General features: G+C 40.1%; 1 protein-coding gene across 1 annotated transcript in view; it reads right to left on the bottom strand.

The window, feature by feature from the left end:
• The window catches only part of ass1 (argininosuccinate synthase 1), a 47,123-nt gene that overhangs the window by 7,506 nt on the left and 20,561 nt on the right, over positions 1 to 19,056 (bottom strand). Inside the window, exons 2-11 of the mRNA XM_034204837.1 lie at positions 18,652 to 18,785; positions 15,342 to 15,410; positions 14,509 to 14,697; positions 12,937 to 12,993; positions 12,756 to 12,830; positions 11,722 to 11,792; positions 11,604 to 11,634; positions 6,266 to 6,356; positions 2,637 to 2,721; positions 1,493 to 1,557 (exon numbers count right to left, since the gene is read on the bottom strand). Coding sequence (XP_034060728.1) covers positions 1,493 to 1,557; positions 2,637 to 2,721; positions 6,266 to 6,356; positions 11,604 to 11,634; positions 11,722 to 11,792; positions 12,756 to 12,830; positions 12,937 to 12,993; positions 14,509 to 14,697; positions 15,342 to 15,410; positions 18,652 to 18,753 — 835 coding nt within the window. The 5' untranslated portion in view covers positions 18,754 to 18,785. The remainder of the gene's footprint in view (positions 1 to 1,492; positions 1,558 to 2,636; positions 2,722 to 6,265; positions 6,357 to 11,603; positions 11,635 to 11,721; positions 11,793 to 12,755; positions 12,831 to 12,936; positions 12,994 to 14,508; positions 14,698 to 15,341; positions 15,411 to 18,651; positions 18,786 to 19,056) is intronic.

The following is a 19,056-nucleotide window of genomic DNA, read 5'->3' as shown; positions in this document are numbered from 1 at the left end:
GACAACACCCCCAGTGGTTTTGGAGTTTTAACTCTTTCATATGGTTACTGCAGGTATGCTAACCATGCTGCAGGCCTGAAGGGGTTCAGGTCAGGAATTAATTCTTCCTGAGTTGATCCCCTTTAACCCTTGGGCAAAGAGTCCATCATAAACAGGCAACACATGTTTAAAAAAGCAGATCAATATCTTTAAATGAAGATTTAAGTACAATTTAAAGTGAAACTGTGCTATTTAGAGGAGGGACATTCCTGTATGAGTAATGTCAATACATGGAAACTACATTTAAAATGTTTTGGGGCTGTAAGAATGATTTCAGTGCATCAGTCTTTGAGTTTTGACAGTAGCAAGGACTGGACTTCAGGCAGCCTTAATGATTAAGAGACACAGCAATTTCCGACTGCTTTTGATAGGTGCACCTCCGCTAACGCCATCACCGGCGCACAGGTCAAAGGCCTGACAGCACTGTGACAGGTGGGAAATGTCAGTCTGACACACAGGCTGTTGAATGTTTTGTAGCACAGTGACAACATTCTTGACAAACCATTTCAAACCCCCCCGCCTCCCTGACCCCATACAAATAAAAATGACCCAACACAAATAGGTATGACATGTGCCCATTCAATCCCTCCCATCATCTATTGTGCTAACAAGACTGCCAGTCCAGAGGAGACCAACATTTACACTTGATGGTAGTTATTCAACCACTTGGACACCTTGTGCTCCACCTCTTCCTACTGCTTCAGTGGAGGAAAAAGCTTTGATCTTTTGTTCAGTCGAGGGGAGAGAAAAGTGGGCTTCCCATTTTCCAATTTCTACCTGCCAAGTTGCGCCACAGCTACAAGTCTGTTGGCCAGTCAATTTGCCAATCATAAAACATATGGGGGGGGGGGGGGTGCGTCATACAAGGCCAGGACAGCTCACTGCCCTCGTGCATTAGCTGCAGTAACACATGTAGAGATCTAACAAAGGAGCTTTTCAAGTTGTCTGTTGACACCAGAGATAAAGAGACAAAAACCTCCCTGTGCGACTGCATGTGCACATACGTGATCCACTGTGTATTTGTGTGTATCCAGTGAAGCGTGTGCGCCGTTATCTTGTTCGCAGTGTGGGTGTTTTCTGTATGTTTGTGCATGCATAAGAGAAGGAAAATAACTTCAGTGGCTTTTATTCCAGGTGAACTAGAGAAAAACCTTTCCTTGAAGGAGTGTGTTTTTCATACGGCCCGCTTTTATGGAAGTGGAAAAGCAGGTGTGACAAAAAGCACTCATGTAAAATAGCTGCAAATTGCATGAAAGCCCTGGACAGACACTGAAAGGAAAGCTTTTGAATAGATACAAATATTCAGACGTTTTTCAGTGCCAATATGTCTCCCTGCATATTACAGCGTATATTACTGTTCGTCTATGTGCACCTGTCAGGCTGATTTGTAGACAGAAAAAAATATATCATTACCTAGACAGTTGAAAATAAATATAAATGTTTAATTCCTTACCTCTGGACTTCATGCCAATGAAACGGTTCTCTACGATGTCAATCCGACCCACGCCATGTTTTCCACTAAAAGAAGGAGGGTCATACACATTTCAGTGGAGCAAAACCTGCTAGACTCAAACATAATTATCTCTTTATACACAATACAATATATATTACAAATTCCAATTAATACAGAGAAAATTAAAAATAAATCACACCCTTATTTTAATAATGGTTTTAATAAGACCTATGAGCATCATTGGTATAGTGATAAGAAGAAGATTTTACATCTGTTTTGTTCATCATCTACTTTCCTAAAATATGATATTTAGAATAGCAAAGCTAAAAAAGAAAATCCCTTGACTATACACATTTATTTGACATAATACATGTTACAATTTCGTTTTCGATGCATGTAATGAAGAAGCAACTTTAACTTAAACAGATGCCTTATAAAAATCAATTACAATGTATAAAGTTAATGACAATTTCCTCCAAAAAGCCCTCATCTGCAATGAGCTTCAAACGGTGGAGATCACACACATCTCCTCAGACGGCTGACCTTCAGTACTTTTTATTTATGTCGACAGAGTTTACCCAACATAACTCTTTCAGGAAACCATTTTCTCCTATAAATTGAAATACTTACATGTTTCAAGCATTATATATTTCACACACTACGAAAGAACATCTCCATATTTTCTTCAATATTCTAAATCCCACCGTTACTTAGAACAATAGTAAACCTGCAGAGCACACCAATCAGATCACCGTAATATAATTTGACTCAAGTACCTATGTCTACTTTCCATTATACGTATTACCTTTGGTGAACATTTATTTATTTTATCTAACTTTCTTGTTCTAACTCTTTTTGATTCCACTGAGAATCAATCTCTCAGTCTGTCCCCATTGTTCTCGGAAACTTCCAGGAATCCTTGCTCCAACAAGAGTGAGACAGAGTGGAGGAGACAGGGGAGGGAAAGCTCTGCTGGGATCGGATCCCAGACCAGCAGCGACAGACACACATCACTCCAGATGTGGTGCACTTAACCACTGCTCCACCTCTGGGGACACTTACATAAACATAGTAAACAAATCATACATGGAAGGTAAAGGCGCTTTCAAATAAAAGCTTTAATGATAATAGAAAAAAGGCTTACCCAATCTCATTGAGGTATGAGAAGATATCCAGGGGTGAGTCCTTTGATGTGCTCTCCTTCACATTGGTCACCTTCACAGGCACTCCTAAAGGGGAAACAATATTTATTATATTACAACTCATTTGTTTCTTATTTATAGTCTTTGCCCTAAATTCATTGAATTTCATTTGGAACCCATCTTTGGGATAGTGTTAAGAATGTAATAAAACCATGTCACAATCTAACTGGCAGGAAGAAAATTAGAACATTAGCATCAGTTTCAAGCTCTGAATTGGAACAATGTTTATTGCATTTTTATTGCATTTTTTCGTAACACTATCTAATAGAAATAAATTCAAATCATAATTTGATAAAGATTAAAAAACTGAAACAGAAATTAATGTAACATGTTCTTCTTATCTTTGTAAGTTAATAGAAATGTGTATTTTGATTTGAAAATAAAAATGTATTTCCTGTCAGACGTTGTTGAATGTATTTTGTCCAGTAATTCAGTTTGTAGATATGATATCAATGTTTCATAAATATAGCCTTTAAACAGAGCTGTCATGGTCCTTTTGGGCTTTTTTGGAAGAAAACAAAAAACATCTGTGTGCATTTGTATGATAAAATAATAATAATAATAATAAATGATATTTATATAGCGCCTTTCAAGGGACCCAAGGTCGCTGTACAAACAAGAACAGAAGTCTACAGGCTAATCTACAAGCAATGCAACACCCAAAGATTCATTCAATATTCAAAGGCTTATTGTCATAACATATACAAAACTACGGTGTAATTATGTTATGTATGAAAAACTTAGATTGGAGGTTCCTCAACAGTGCAATTTACAAGACATAAAAAATAAATATAAAAAAACAATAAAAATAGTGCAAGCCCAAAGTGATTTTCAATGATATCAGATAATCAAATCGACAAATAATCCGCACAAAACTAAATTGATACCTTACAGGAACAGTTAATCGACCAGTTTGTGAAATGGCTTTTAAGAAACAAATTATAAAATAAAAAAATCGCAAAGACTTGATACAATTAGCTGACAAGTGCTCATTATCTCAGCCACTGAAATCAATAGTTGTCAGCTAAAAGTAAAAGCCATCACAAAAGGAGGTGGTGAGAAAGGCTAATAAATTCAAAGGCCCAGCTCATTTGAAAGCTGTGAAATCGTGGGCAGGCCTTTTCCTAATTCAATTACACACGCAGCTTTGTTACCCATACTCTCCTTAGCGCTGAGATTTGTTGCACCACTGGGTGTTTGTGTGTTCATGTGCAGGAGACAAAAAAACCCCAACAAGTTGCAGATTCATCATCTTCCATCTACCTGGTATCATGTCTCAAACACACACACATTTTCTTTTCCTTTTTTAAAAAACACCCACGCTCAATCCACACACTTCCTCTCTAAAGCCTCTTAAACCAAGTACACATCAATCACTGTCATGGACCTGCTTATTCATGGCCTTCAATGAGCAACATGGGGCCAAAGGTGGAGGCGAGGAAACAAACACGAGACATGGCTGTGTGTCCTAGTGTGTGTGTGTGTGTGTGATGAGAAGGGAATATAACCATGTGCGCACTACACAAGAAGAGGATAAGATCTGCTGATATTCCCTCTTCATCCGCAGTGCTCATTCCTATACACACACACTTTAGCATGCCTGCAGTTGTCAGTCACACAGCTTTGAGGTGAAGAGCAGCACTTCTGTTGGCCTTTCAACCGGCGCTAACAAAGCTTTGATAGGAATGACACGTGAAGGACTTGACACATTTTTTCAGACAAGGGCTTTGTTAATGGCCCATTCTCATATCGCGGGAATCGTGCTTGCTCCCATGGCAGAAGAAAAACCTACCTCCCAGCGCAGGAGAGGGCAGTGTGGATGGTGCATTATCAAAACGGCACCCCCTCCCAGATACCTAATAATTAGATTAAAAGTTCAAATAAATTAAGTGTCTGAACGTGGGAGTGTAGGGGCTGGCCTTTCGTCCCTGCGCTCTCTTTTTGCTCGCTCTCGCCATCATACGGGTTCGATCATTCACTGAGGGGTCTTTTTCTCTCTCCGTGATCCTTTTCTTCAGTTTTTTCGCAGCCTAACAGTGCAGACAATGGGAGCACAGACACAGTTGTAGGAAAAATTACTGCTTTACATTTTTCCTCTCTGTCTCTTTTTCCTCTATACTTCTTTGGTATGAAAAGAGGGAGGGATGATTTTTTTTCCTTCTTAAAATGGGGAGAGAATCTGGGAATGGAGTGTTTGACGGGGGAAAAGGTTCCTGTCGTTAAATATTCTTTTTTAATCAGTGAGAAAACTTTGGTGAGAAAGGCAGGGATGAAAAGGTGGGAGGGGGAATGAAATGAAACATTCTTGTGCTGATCTTGTGCTCAGAGGGAGGAGTAGGCTCGGGCCTTTGTGTGGACAACTAAAACAGCTTTTGTTATAGAGTGCTCAATAAAAGGCACAGAGAATATGTGTGAAAACGTAGCGCAGGCCTGCAAAGAACCCGCGAAAGCAGACTCGATGTTACTACTGCGTCTCTGTTTGACAAAAGCATATCTCACCTCCAGCTGAACTGACACCAACCTACTTGTTTCCTTGAGAAACTGCTAACACTTTACCAGTTTCCCAAGGAAAATATTCAGAACACCGTTTCAGTGCAGATACATATTGACTTCTCAATGGCATTTTAATTGTCACAAGCAGCTTAAGTGGTCACAAATGTTCCCACCAACTCTTCTGCCAACCTTCTGAACTTCCCTTATATTACAGCTCATAAAAGCTGCCCATTAAGTCAATATGATCAGAGGAGCTAGTGTCTCTCCTCCGATTGAAGTTAGTGATCTGCAGCCTCCACTAGTGACCAGGGATGAAGGGACATCTGTGCCATTTGCCCCAGGCTGGGATGTTTCTTGCCATTTACTCTTTACGCAAGCATGTGACACTTTCCACTATTCAGCTCGGCCCTCTTGGCAATATATCTAATGAGCATTTCTCTGGCCCCTCGGGGCTTGGTGTATTAGCTGGACTTAATGCTTCCGGCCTGTGTGTGCCCTGGAGCTAAACATGGCAGCTTTGGATCGAGTAATGCTGTGAAGGGTTAAGGATAAGTCTGGGTGGTCAGGAAGGGTGATAAAGTGCAACAGGGTCAGTGTGAGAGCTGTAGCCCTGCGGCCATGAACACCAATGTTAAGTAATAAGGAAGAACGTGGACCCTGAGTGAGGATGGACCCTATATCTCATTGATGCAACAGAGAAGTTCAGAGCTGATAATTAGATAAACAAATTATGCTAAGTAAACCTATAATAGGAAACAGCCTATTGCAGCCAATGAAATGTAATCAACTAAAATGATTGCAAATGAATTTGACCTAAAATCTGACATATTGCAAGCTCAAATGCAAGAGACCAGGTTGCATTAAGCAGACAAACACCAAATCAATTATACAAATATAAGGCTGATTATATTCCAGATGTTTTTAAATTGTTCTACTTAATTGTGTTGCAGATCTTTCTTATATATAAAGGGAATTAAAAAACGTATTTTGTATATATTACATATTTTTTTTAAACTGTTAAGGTGATAAGGTTAAGACTGACAGACATCAACAGGTGAACCGTGTACGAAGCACAAACCGTTGCTGAACTCTATCTCCAGTACATCGGGGGTGTTGGGAGACTCTTCTGGGTTCTTGGTCATCAGGTACAGGTCAGCCGGAGCATTGCTCTGAAACACACACAAAGACACACACTCACTCTCTATTTCACACACTTGATTCCCCTTGATGAATAACGCGGACCTTCTGAGACCTCATCAAAGTGCGGATGGGGAGACTATTGTGTGAGGTGATAACGGACAACTCCAGACATAGCGAGAGAAGAAAAGAGAGCATGATGCGTGAAAAAAGGGAAACCCGAAAACACCATCAAGAGTTGAGTGGGGACGGGAAAAAAAAGAAAATCAATGTTCCATTTTTCTCCTCTATTTGATTCATTTTCCCTGCGAGGCCCTTCACCACAGGGGGAAGACGGGGTAAAGTGGGAGGCAGCGAGAAAGAGAAAGGGCAAAAGAAAGAAATGACTCCTATCCACGAGAATAGTGAACACTTGACAAGTCAAATCACACCTGATAATATAAAGGAACCTATTTGTCCTCAATATTATTCTGCCTGTCTGTGAACATCTTAGATCTGTTGATTCTATCATGTACTTTGTTGCCTACATGCTTTCACTTTCTCTTGTCTTCCAGTTTTCCAGTTTTGATTTTCTGACTGACATTTCCCTTTTATTCTATTTCAAATGACAAATGTTGAACATGGGCATCACGCTGCAAACTCCACACCCTAAATCCACTAAAGTTGTCCTGGGTGACAGATGTTTGTTGTTTTTCCAGATGGTGGGAGCCAGTAAAGATTGCAGTAAGTCAGCGTTAGGACCTAAAAGAGCGTGGCAGTCTGACGTGTCCGCCCAGCGATGTGGCCCTCCAACAATTACACAGCATTAGGACAAGGCAATGGCCAATGTCTCCTGAGCTGAGGCAAATTGCAGGGGGACTATGCAAAATAACTACTGGGTGCATTTAAATGGAAAGCTTTACCAGACACTAAATCATCATACAATAACTAATCGGCATCGGCTCGTCGCCTGTCAGTGAAGAGAAAACGAGCAGAGCAATCACTTTCCTTCCTTTTAACTAAACACCAAAATTGACTGGGAAGGCGCCCGTCTTCCTCTCCTTTATTTTCTGCCTCAGTGCCCTGAAAGATGCCAAATGAGAGTGAACAGGAGAGGGGTGAAATGACTCTCCTAAAAAGCCTTTTGATGCATACTTTGAGGGGGAGGACGATGGACTGAATTTTAAATACTGGAGAATGTGAAAGTATATAGTTCCTGTGGTGTTATAGGCTGCTTGTAAACCAACGGTTAACATTTCCAATCTTCAAATAAAACACAGTGCATATTAGCCTTGTCTGTATGTGTTGCTAACTTAACTTAAAGTGTTTATTATTTTTATGTTTTTTGACATGTTATGCACTTCTTAAACAAGCAGGCCAAGATGAAGTCTTTCTGCAAAATACAGATGGCTCCCAAACAACCCCTTTTTCTTTTAGCTTTTAATGAAGGAATATCTCGATTTCTGGTTAAGAAAGAATTAAAATTAATTTCCAGTTTTAGTTTATAACCTATTTGACTCCCTTTATTTATTAATAAGTATTTACTACTTAACTGCATGGCTTAGATAGAAGTCTCATTTTAGAACAAATTCCACTTGTTGAATTAAAAACAAAGTTAAAATCTATAAAGTCATGCTTCTGGCTGAGGAACGCTTGAAAACTCATGCATGCGCTAACCAAGAGAGCTCAAACTTACTCTTGGACTATTGGATACAAAGAAAAAAAAGGGAATAGGCTTGTTTCCAGTGAGCCAGAGATCAATGCATTTCAATTCAAACCCCCTGCAGGTGGACCTGTCCCAAAGCCATGGCCCTGAAAGAGTGGAAAAGGTAGAGACAGAGAGGGCGGGGGCGGGGGGTATTGGTGGGAAATGGGGCATGAAGCTCACCATCATGTAGCGCTGAGCAGCTCCTTTGGCAGTCTTTGCTCCTGCCATATTGTTGTGCTAAACGTGGCCCATACAGCAAAGAAGAGGGCTGACGCATGAACTTAAAGCAAGTACATTTCTATCTTTCCACATATTAGTTGCCTCATTGGTTTTCAATCGAAGCCAACAGAGCCAAAAGAGGGAGAGGTGGCAGGAGGGAAAGGGGGAGGAAAGAAGGGGAGAGTTGAGAGGGAGATAGAAAAGAAGAGGATGGCGAAAACCTATTTGGCGCAATGAGTTGGAAATGACGCTTAAATCACCATGTTTCAAGTCTGTCATTGTCTTTCAAATGCAAACATGGTAAATTGAGACAAGGATAAATCAATATACGCATACTGAAGAGATATTACATTCTTAACACCACGGTTGTTTTGGTTAATGCTATGTCCTCAGATGAATTTAATGAGGATAACAGGCACTTCTACACTGAAGCAAAGCTATAGAGATAGCGAGTTGGACGCAGGTAGCGCGGTCTAAGAATAACAGGTCAGACCAATCACACCTGAGGGCAGCGAAGGCCGATTACAAACACTGACCTCCCTGCTTCAAAGCACACATACACCTACAAGCCCACTTCCTTCCCCTACAGGCATCCTATGTCTGTCCTTCTTTCCAGCCAGCCATGCGACCAGCAGAAAACAAGATTTCATTTCCTCTAGGTGAGCGGAGGAGAGGCGTCACGCTCCTTTACTCCTGATCAACACGAGCAGCGGCCCATCAGCTCCCTGATCAAAGAGCGCGGTGGGCCCGAGGAAGCCCACTGACACAGGCTATAATTAAGACTGAGGTGATGTTTTAATGACTCAGGACGAGTGTCAGGCTGCCTCCGGCTGGGCCCTGACTGCTCATGTGTGGAGGAGGTATGGGGAGAAAACTGCGGGGTGTGGAGACACCTAACAGATTGCTGATCAAATCTGATGAATACCTCAACATAAGAAATGAATGTCTATAAAATGCCTAGACAGTACTATAATGACCTACGGATGGATGATATGGTTTAAATCTTCAATGGCAGAATTAACCATTTTACAATGCAATGCCGGGTATGAATCCTAATATGAATTGGAATTCAATTGAGCAAAAATAGAAAGATAACTTCAGATAATCCTGTTAATTAAATATAAAATTACAAATCAAAATCCTTTAAATGCAGTATATCCATAAAGTAGTCCTTCTAACTGTTTTGCAATATTGCTTTAATGGTTAAAACAAGAACAGATAGATTGAGGACATTTTAAAGTTGGAGTGTGATACATTTTATTTACGACAACCTCTATTCTCCACATGATAACACCAGTTGCCCTGGGCACATGTCTTCACATAGGTTAATGCTGCCAGATGGGGGTGAGTTAATAAAAAAAGTCACCAGGCCATTGTGCTACAGGCAAGGTGCTCCAGGGTTATCAGGAAGGATACAGTGTTAATCATAGAGTAACCTGAACTCTGCTGACTCTTATCTACAGGAGAACATATGAGCGACCATTTGGACATTTTCTAATCTGACTGTGTTGAGCAGAGAGGAGCCTTTGTACGTTGTGGGGTTTGAATAGTTGAGGTCCGCCCTGTGCCTTAAGGGCTGTAACTGGAGGAGAGAGACAGGCTGATACAGAGAGGAGATACTTAGAACAAGATGACCTCTTTAAGATGACCCTGTGGGTCAATCAGAATCTGTCATGTTGGTTTGAGTTGGGTGAGAAATTCTCGTTTTTTTACATTTGTATTAATAACCTGCTTTTAAAACCATGTAAATAGATATTTAACATAAGAATTATATTAAGATGTTGTTGTTGTTAGTGTGATGTTGATGTTTACTCTGACCCTAATTAACAAATTTGGAAAAAGTCCAATTACCAGAGGGGGACGTGCCCCCAGAGATTTTGGCTGCTAAAAATGACTCAATAATACCAGCTTGTTTCAAAGTTCCAAATAGAATGTTGTGCCCTGTGTAATGTATTCAAATCCTTTTATCACTATGGAACCATGGACCATAAATATTTCATTGAATTTAATGCCATTAATCGATTCAATATTGGAGTAAATGGTCAAACACAAAACCCCTGAATGAAATCAGTTACACAATACTGTCATCATACATCGCTATGCCATTGAGCCGGTTCGCCTCATTCTTTTCAAAACATTTCTCCACAGGCCGACCACTAAAGAGGCAGCGGAGGGGTGGGAAAGGGACAGAGAAAGAGAGAGATAGAGGTCTGTGAGTTACAGTGCCCTGCCCCTGCATCTCCACTCCAACAGAGTGGGACCCCTCGCCTCCTTGTGACACCCCGTCCATTGGGGACTCATCTGTCTGGCGCGCTGCCTTTGTACTTTACTGTTACTGGTGACATTTTGGTGTCACGGTGTCACGATGAAATGGCTCCCCTCCCACGTCGCAGCCCGCGGCAGCGCAACCAGTGGAACAATGAGGTCCCGAGGAGTTGGGGCTGGAACTCAGGAGGCCCCAGCTGGGCGCAACGCCCTAACCCTTCCCCCTCCCCGGCTCCCATGAAATCGGGAATTAGTCGAACCGTTGCTGACGACAAGTCAGTGTCTGTGTGTCCCAGGCTCTTCCCAGGGCCCGGCGAGGACCCGGGGTGAGGAGAGACAGAGACACAGACACAGCGACCAAGGGATGCGAGCTTTGGGGGTCATCGGGGGCAACCTGTATGTACTGCGCTGACCTGTGACCCCAGCAGAGATCAAACTCTGATTCACCCATGGCACTGTGGGAGAGAGTGTTGTGTTTGTCTCTGGTGGGGGTGGCATGGGTCAGCAGAAGGGACCGTAACAGTGCTGCTGTGTTATTTTTAACGTTACTCCAAAAAGGGTGAAACAAATATATATGTTGTTTGTTGTTGACATTATGTGTGTGTGAGACGGTAAATATTTACTGTACTATATAGCAAACTTTACCAATACTAAAATCTATTCATCAAGGGCTGATGGATGTTTTGTGTACATCGACTGTCCAGATGTTTATACAGAGCCTCAAGATAAAATTTTATCTTGAACTTTTTGGGTGTACATCTTTTTTTCACCTGTAAAAATAGTGCTAATGGCTTCAATTAGTTTTTGCAGGTTCTTGTATGATGGGATCAGTGATTTAGATTCAAATTAAACAGTTTGGATTAAAGTCAGAAATGTCATTGAGCATACATTTCTGCGAAACAAAAATATGGTATTTAAACAAGTGACTTTCCTGGAATTTAACCAGACCTTTTCTTTTATTACATTAAATATGTCAGTTTCTTAAAGTATTATATCAGCACACTCATCAAAGAAGGGGCAAAAAGAAGGACAAAAGTAATACCTAATAGTATAGGACTAAGGAAAGGAATCAGAAATGTATTGTTATGCCATTAGGAAGTGGTCTTACCTTTGGATTCTCCAGGATGCCGGACTCATAGCTGTAGAAAAAGATCATTTAGAAAATGACAGTCTATTATTTCTGATTGAAACAAAAAGTAATATAGAAACGGAAGACTCCTACCCACCTTATATGCATCAGGTTGGCATCCATGCTCCATGGTGCCTGAGGAGTGACCGGCACAGAGATGCCATGTTTCTAGAGTTTGACATAGAGAGAGTTGTTCATTTACACACTGTTACATACCTGAAAGCTAAAAGTACATAAAGGTAAGAAACTATAAATCAGGGCTATACCTTCCAGTCAGAAATCTGAGAATACAAGGAACCAAGCAAACTATTTCTAGCGGCTGGTTTTTGGCATGCTGTGAAACTAAATTGCATTGTTTTCCTCACACTGCTTTTGTCTTAAAGAGACGGCAGTGAAAAGAGCAAAAACAATCAACCAAGAATGATATTTTTGGTATGTTCAAAGGGAAAGTCAAGAATGTAGTGTTTTAAGATTGTGAGATATCAGTTCTCCAACAAAAGAGTGGTGTTCACTAAAACACCATGACCTCCCTCTAGTGGGGAAAAACCACAATCTAATGGGAACATATGAGCCGTGTGCAAAGGATTGCATGCATTGTCAAAATAATATAAATCTGTGGTTTAGTTAAATGTTAATAATCATGAGTTTAAAATTAAATGAAAGTAGAGAGTAGGGGTGTAATAATCAATCTTTTTAAAAAAGTATTGAAAAAAGAGCAACGGGAATTAAAAAAGGAAAGCTCTACCATGAGAGGAACGCTCCATACAGATGTAAAATAAGGACAGGAGAGTATTTGAGAATGGAATAAATTGAAACAATAAATATTAAATTAAATATTTAATTTTAGGGCTTTTTTTTACAATAAAATGCAGCACCCATATTTCTGTAATCACTGCTTTTCTTTTCTTAATATGCACATGAGAAATCATCCTGCTTTAGAGACATTTCAAATGTAATACTTTTAGGCTAAACTTTCATCTGTGACATATTGGATATTTCTGTGAACAAAACATTTTTGGACCTTATTTTCTGCTGTTTGGACATTTTATAGACTTTCTATTGCCTGCCCTAGATACCATAGAACTGAAAAACTGATTTTTCCATTTGACTCAAACAGCCAGATGGAGTTACCTGTGCGTAGTCCATCAGATCTATTCTCCCCTTGAAGCGGTTGTAGAACTCGGGGACCCTCCACGGTGCGATGATCTGCACAGATCAGAGAGAGTGTCGGCCTCTGCAGTACTTTCATTTTTGAGATGCTGTGTCAAACAGTTCCAGCCATAATCTCCATACAGTAAAACAGCACACCTACCTTAACCTCAGGGTAGAGGGCATAGCATGTGAGCTCAAAACGTATCTGGTCATTTCCCTGCAAAGCACAAACACGAAGGCTCAGCGTTATGTACCACATGGGAGACAGTGTTCAGCTGAAATTCTATTAACAGTTTAAAATCAACAACAGGAAATGAAAGTGTGCATATAGGCGCTGAAGTTGTCATAATTCAAATAACAGTTTTGTGCAACCAACAGTCTAAACCCCATATATCTTATAACACCAAATGTACAAAATTACTAAAATATATATTTTTAATAATTGCAGATTACTTTTCTTTAATAGATGAATCGCCTAAGAATTCAGCTGTATTGCACAGCAGGGCTTGATCAGTGATAAAGTTACATAGAATGATTTGAGGTCTGTATAGTATGATGCGGTATCTGTCTCCATCTACAGGACAACTGTGGACACTGCATTTCATCAAATGACAGTCAATAATATATTTCTGTAGAAGTGTAAAAAAACTTGGTGAAGGTAGAAGTAAATAAAGAGGATTCCTTTATTCATTGAAAATAGAGAAAAAGTAACAATAATACTGTTCATAACATTTTAATAAAAATATTAGAGCCTTAGTCTAACATCTATTTTAAGTGCTTATTCTGACCAAAAGAGATGATAAGTCATTTCAATTATTGTGCATATTTCATCACCTAATTTCTATTATTATATTGTAATTTTGTAATGAGAAAATACAACAACTTAGAGGACTCCATATAAAAGCATCCTGAACACATTTTTGGTTAAAGAGCAATTTTTTTTTCTTAGGTGCACAATATGTGAAACTGACTCAACACTTGTTGAGAAAAAAACAGTTGTTTTAATTATATTCTAGTTTCACGACACTTAGTAGAAATGTATACATCTTATTGGTGTTTGTTTCTTTCAAAAGAGGTATATATCCATACAATTGACTGAAATTACAATGGGTAAGTAAGTAGTCAAAATGTAACTTAATGTAGGCTTATTACCTTTTCACTCACTCCTGACTCATACCAGTCAGAAATCGTTTGGCAGAAAAAACATATTTGCATTTTCCTTTGAGCTGCAGTGACTCATGTCATTTAGCTGATGGTTCAGTGCAAGGCAAGGAAAAATGCAGACACTAAATGATAACATCTGTCTTAGATTGGCAGGAAATCTAAGAGAATAACATTTTAGTTTCTGAATGTAGGAGGTCAGAAATGGCTCTGAGGAGGGTGGACTTCTGTTGCAGATTGGTTAAAAAAGTTAATGTTCAACATAATGTCCAGACTATGGACAGTGACCCTGTTATTTTGTGTTTAAAATTCAAACTGGCTGGGGCATGATTGTGGATCCGGCAAAAAGCCTGTAAACACAATTCTGAAGGTGTAATTGCAGTCAAGGAAACTAGTCTTTATTTTCATATCATTCCCCAATTTTACTCGTCTGTCCAAACTCTAGTCTAAAGGCAAGTTTATGTTGATATTCTTTAAATAGATGTAATTTGGATCTGGGATTTAGTCATATTGGCAGATTATGTATCCTCCTTTCTCCAGAGTGTAGTCTCTCGTCTGGGGGTTGGTTTACCTTTCCAGTGGCACCATGGGAGACAAACTGGGCGCCCTCCCTGCGTGCGATCACCACCTGACTGCGGCCGATGCAGGGTCGTGCGACCGCCGTGCCCAGCAGGTATCGGTCCTCGTAGACCGCGTTGGCCTGAACTGCAGGCCAGATAAAGTCCTCCACAAACTCTGAACGCAGGTCTTCAATGAAAACCTGCACAAGAACCGATGTCAGGACACAGAACAGGGCTTTATGATTCCATTCATCCCCTTAATGAATTATTATTTATATATTTTCCTTCTAAGAAAAAAACTGATTGTTTTGCCACAAAGAGGCAGGTACTGATGTCCATTCGTAACAGCACGATTTGACATTGTATTTGAAGAGGCTGGAAACTTGCTTTTGCTCAATATCATTGCAGTTTAAGGCCATAGAGAACCTTCAAAACCACATTTTGACACACTTGTTTACTAGTGTTACAATATACACTTGTTTACTAGTGTTACAATCATATGGCATACATATAATATCAGAAGTCAGAGCCTCTCAGCTCTGACGTCTGATAGGATAACTGAAATTTGACATCTTATGTCTATGTTTCCCTTCAGCACATGAATGCTAGATACAAAAAAAAATGCTAGATAAAGAAATGCTAGAAAATACCAATATGGTGCAACTTTAGAGCTACAGGGGACCCAAATGTCCCTTGTTTGTACCTCTTAAACATATCAGCATTTTGTGAAACAATCAACTGACTCTTTTCCAACAACTTTTGAGAATTTGGAAAAGTCAAGGTGAGAAGATTCCAACTACTGATGGTCCTTTAAAGTTACATAATCTTTCATTCTGTATCTTACCTTCTTTGCACCAAGTTTTTCTGCCTTTTTCCGGGCAGCTTCAAAATCTTCATCTTGCCCAATGTTGGCCTAGAAGAAGAACACATTAAATTGCGCATTAAAAATACTATATAGAATTGGGAGGGCTGAAACCCTCTTTAATGGTCACACATGCAGATCACACAGCACACGCAGTGACATTTGTAGTCTGCTTTTAACCCATCCTAGTACCAGGAGTCTAGAACGATGTGCAGTCACTTCATGTTTAAATAACATGCAAGCCCTCCATATATAAACCTTGGCTCATGACTGCGCAAGTGTTAACTCTGTCAATCGATGATCTTAGAATTCAGATCACGTCTGTTGACATGTAGAGGCAATCTCCTCTCAGAAACCAAGCATGCACAGCACCTTAGGGCCTGAAGAGGCTGCATGATCTCCTGAGCTGAACACTAAACAAAGGACCATTTTCTTGTTAAGACAACACATTACTATGCTATAGATATTTTTAGTATTTTATCATGTACATTTCGTTGCTTTTCTGATCATACCTTTCAAGAACATTAGGATGAGTCACATACGATACGATATTACTTTATTTGTCAGATCAAGTCTGAAATTTGACTTGCGTCACAGCAGCTCCATGTCCAACATCAACAGACAAATATCCAGACACAAATACATGAAACACAAACAACAAACATTTAACATAACAGCACAATCAGTGAGAGAAAAGCTGCTCAAAGAGCCTTCAGCGTGCATTTGATCTGGGATTTAGCTCTGTATTTACTGTGAGGACTGACTGATGCACAAAGGAGTGCTTCAGTCTGACTTTATTGAATCGTGGGACCCTGTATCTCCGATTAGATGGTAGCAGTTCATATTCACTGTTCAGAACATGGTTTGGGTCGGAGATGATGTTGTTGGACAGCCTCACTAGGTTGTTATGATAGGCTGAGTCATAGAGTCTCTGACAGGGTTGACCAACAATCTTTGAGCAGATCTTTAACAGGTGGAGTAGTTTTGATTTTAAAGCTGCTGACAGACATTTGTACCAGGTAGTATTGCAGTACTGTAGAATGGACATGATCACAGATGTAAAGAACAACAGAAGAATTTCTCTGCTCGCGCCAAAAGACCTAAGACGGAATAAATTCTTTGTTTTGTCCTTTTGCACAGATAATCAATGTGATCCTTCCATGACAGCAGATGGTCAATCATTACACCCAAGTATTTGTATTTGTACTTATTGTAAGTCGCTTTGGACAAAAGCGTCAGCTAAATGCAATGTAATGTAATGTATGAAACTCCCTGCTTGATCTCATCTGTATGGATGACAATGGGGACTTTATGGGAGTCAGATGGTGAGCCAAAAATGATTTCCTCAGTTTTCTTGGTGTTGATCTCAAGAGCATTGTTATCAGTCCACTCGACCACCTGATTTACAGCCTGTTGGTGCAGCTCAGGGTCGTCTGTGTTGCTGAGCAGAGATATTATTGCAGTATCATCAGAGTACTTGATGATGACTTGATTTTGTGTGTTGGTACGACAATCATCAGTGTATAGAGTAAAGAGCACAGCTGAACTCACGCAGCCCTGGGGGGCACCTACATTGGTTGTGATGGCAGATGACAGGGTTTTGTTAACCTTCACAAGTTGCTCTCTACTGGTGAGGAAAGCAGCATACCAGTAAATCAGGTATGGATTTACTTCCATTTTGGCCATTTTTGACACCAAGATGTCTGCTTGTATTGTGTTGAATGCTGATGAGAAGTCTAGGAAGAGGGCTCTTGCATAAGTGTTACGTTTGTCTAAATGTTTAGTGATGATGTGAACCAAAGTGGCCACAGCATCTTCCGTACCGCACCCTTGTTTATAGGCAAATTGGTATGGATCCAGTTTGTCTTGTGTTGTACTGATAAGAAATCGGAGCAGAATTATTTCTAGTGATTTCATAATCACTGAGGTGAGGTCTATTGGTCTGTAGTCCTTATGTTCTTTTGGGCAGCGGTTTGATGTGTGAAGTTTTCCATTACAGAGGGATGGTGTGCGTGTCAATAGAAGCCTGAAAGATGGGTTGCCACACTGGAGCCAGCTCAGTAGCAACGTTTTTCAGCAGAAAACCGCTGCACCCATCTGGCCCAGCAGCTTTCTTGGTGTTGGAGTACTGAAATGTTTTTCTGACCTCTTTGACACTGATGGTCATTTTGTCAGAGGAAGCAGGTATTATGGTTTTGAGCATTTCAGTACACAGAATTATCCAGTGACTCGAAACGGGTAAAGAACGTGTTTAGTTAGTTAGAAAAACTAAATTCATTGTTCGTCACAATAGGTTTAGCTGAGGATGACATTCCTGTCATGGATTTCATTTTGTCCCATACCTTTTTGGGGTTTTTGGCTTTAAAAGCATTTTCCAAAAGCTCTCTGTGTGCCAGTTTTGATTCCCTCAATTTGACTTACAGTTCTTTCTCTGTCTGTTTAAGTGCTCCATAGTCTTTGTTTTTGAAAGCTATTTTCCTGGTATTTATAACGGTTTTAATGTCCTTAGTCACATAAGATTTATTATTTGGATAGATTTGTATTTCTTTAGTGGGAACAATTAGTTCTACACAGAAGTTGATATAATCATTGGTAACAGTAGTTGTTTCATCTGGTGAACCTACCTGAAAAATGTCCTGAAAAACATGTAATGCTACAGTTTAATACATGTAACAAAACCTGTCTATGACACTTTTAATTCATAAACTCATAATTTGGGTGAATTTAACTTGCATACCAGGTGCATTATTCATTTATTATTGTGTAATTTTCTATTTCTGCCTGACTGTTTGTTGACGCAATGTTCTCTGACAAACTGAAACATGTGCATGGTTTCATCAAAATTAAATTAGGCGTTGGCTTCTATTCTCTTTTCAACCCCCCAGAAAGGCAAAAAGGGTTGGAGGGCTGCGCCTCACGTGCCACGGCAGTGAACTACAGACAATCAGCCACCCCTCCCCCACACCAGATCACAAAACCACTGAATGAACAGTTAGACAACAAGACAATCTGCCTGCTTTGCACTTCTCAACTGCCCCAGTGCAAAAAGTAAATCCAGCTAGATTTGTGCTGGCATTATCAAACCAAATCCTCTGTGGTTGGGAGTTAACCGGAACTGACTTTTTGCAGCCAATGGAGAGCACGTACAAATGGAAAGACAAATTGCATCAGCTTCCTGAAAACAGTGAATCGGCAAAATCAGTGAAAAACGGCAAAGATACATGACATGCCAAAGCAGTTGGTTAAAAAAAACTAACTTAAGACACCTGTTGCACAAACTGGTAAACCTTACCAAGAATGCAATCACGTCATAGCCCTGCTCCTTAAGCCAAACCAGAATACAGGATGTGTCCAGTCCACCGCTGTAGGCAAGAACCACGGTACCTTTAGACATGATGAGGGCCTTCAGTCCAACAGGTAGAGAATCTGTGGAGAGACAGCAGACAGGGTGTTATATCAGTCACTACGCTGGTGCAGGATGAAATGTCAATAACCTGAGTGAGTGTTAAAACAATCTCCTGCAGATAAAAACTTGATTACATTTATGAAAAACAAGCAATTTGACAATGCCAAATTGGGCTCAGGGAACTTGTGATTAGCATTTTGTCTGACTTTTTAAAGAAAAAAACAATTACATGACTGGATGACAGTTTAACTAATAAAGCAAAGGTGCAGTCCTAGCGATCAATAAGGTGCT

This window comes from Gymnodraco acuticeps, unplaced genomic scaffold (genome assembly GCF_902827175.1).
Source record: "Gymnodraco acuticeps unplaced genomic scaffold, fGymAcu1.1, whole genome shotgun sequence".
Classification (NCBI taxonomy): domain Eukaryota; kingdom Metazoa; phylum Chordata; class Actinopteri; order Perciformes; family Bathydraconidae; genus Gymnodraco; species Gymnodraco acuticeps.
This window is presented reverse-complemented; position numbering and strand designations above follow the sequence as displayed.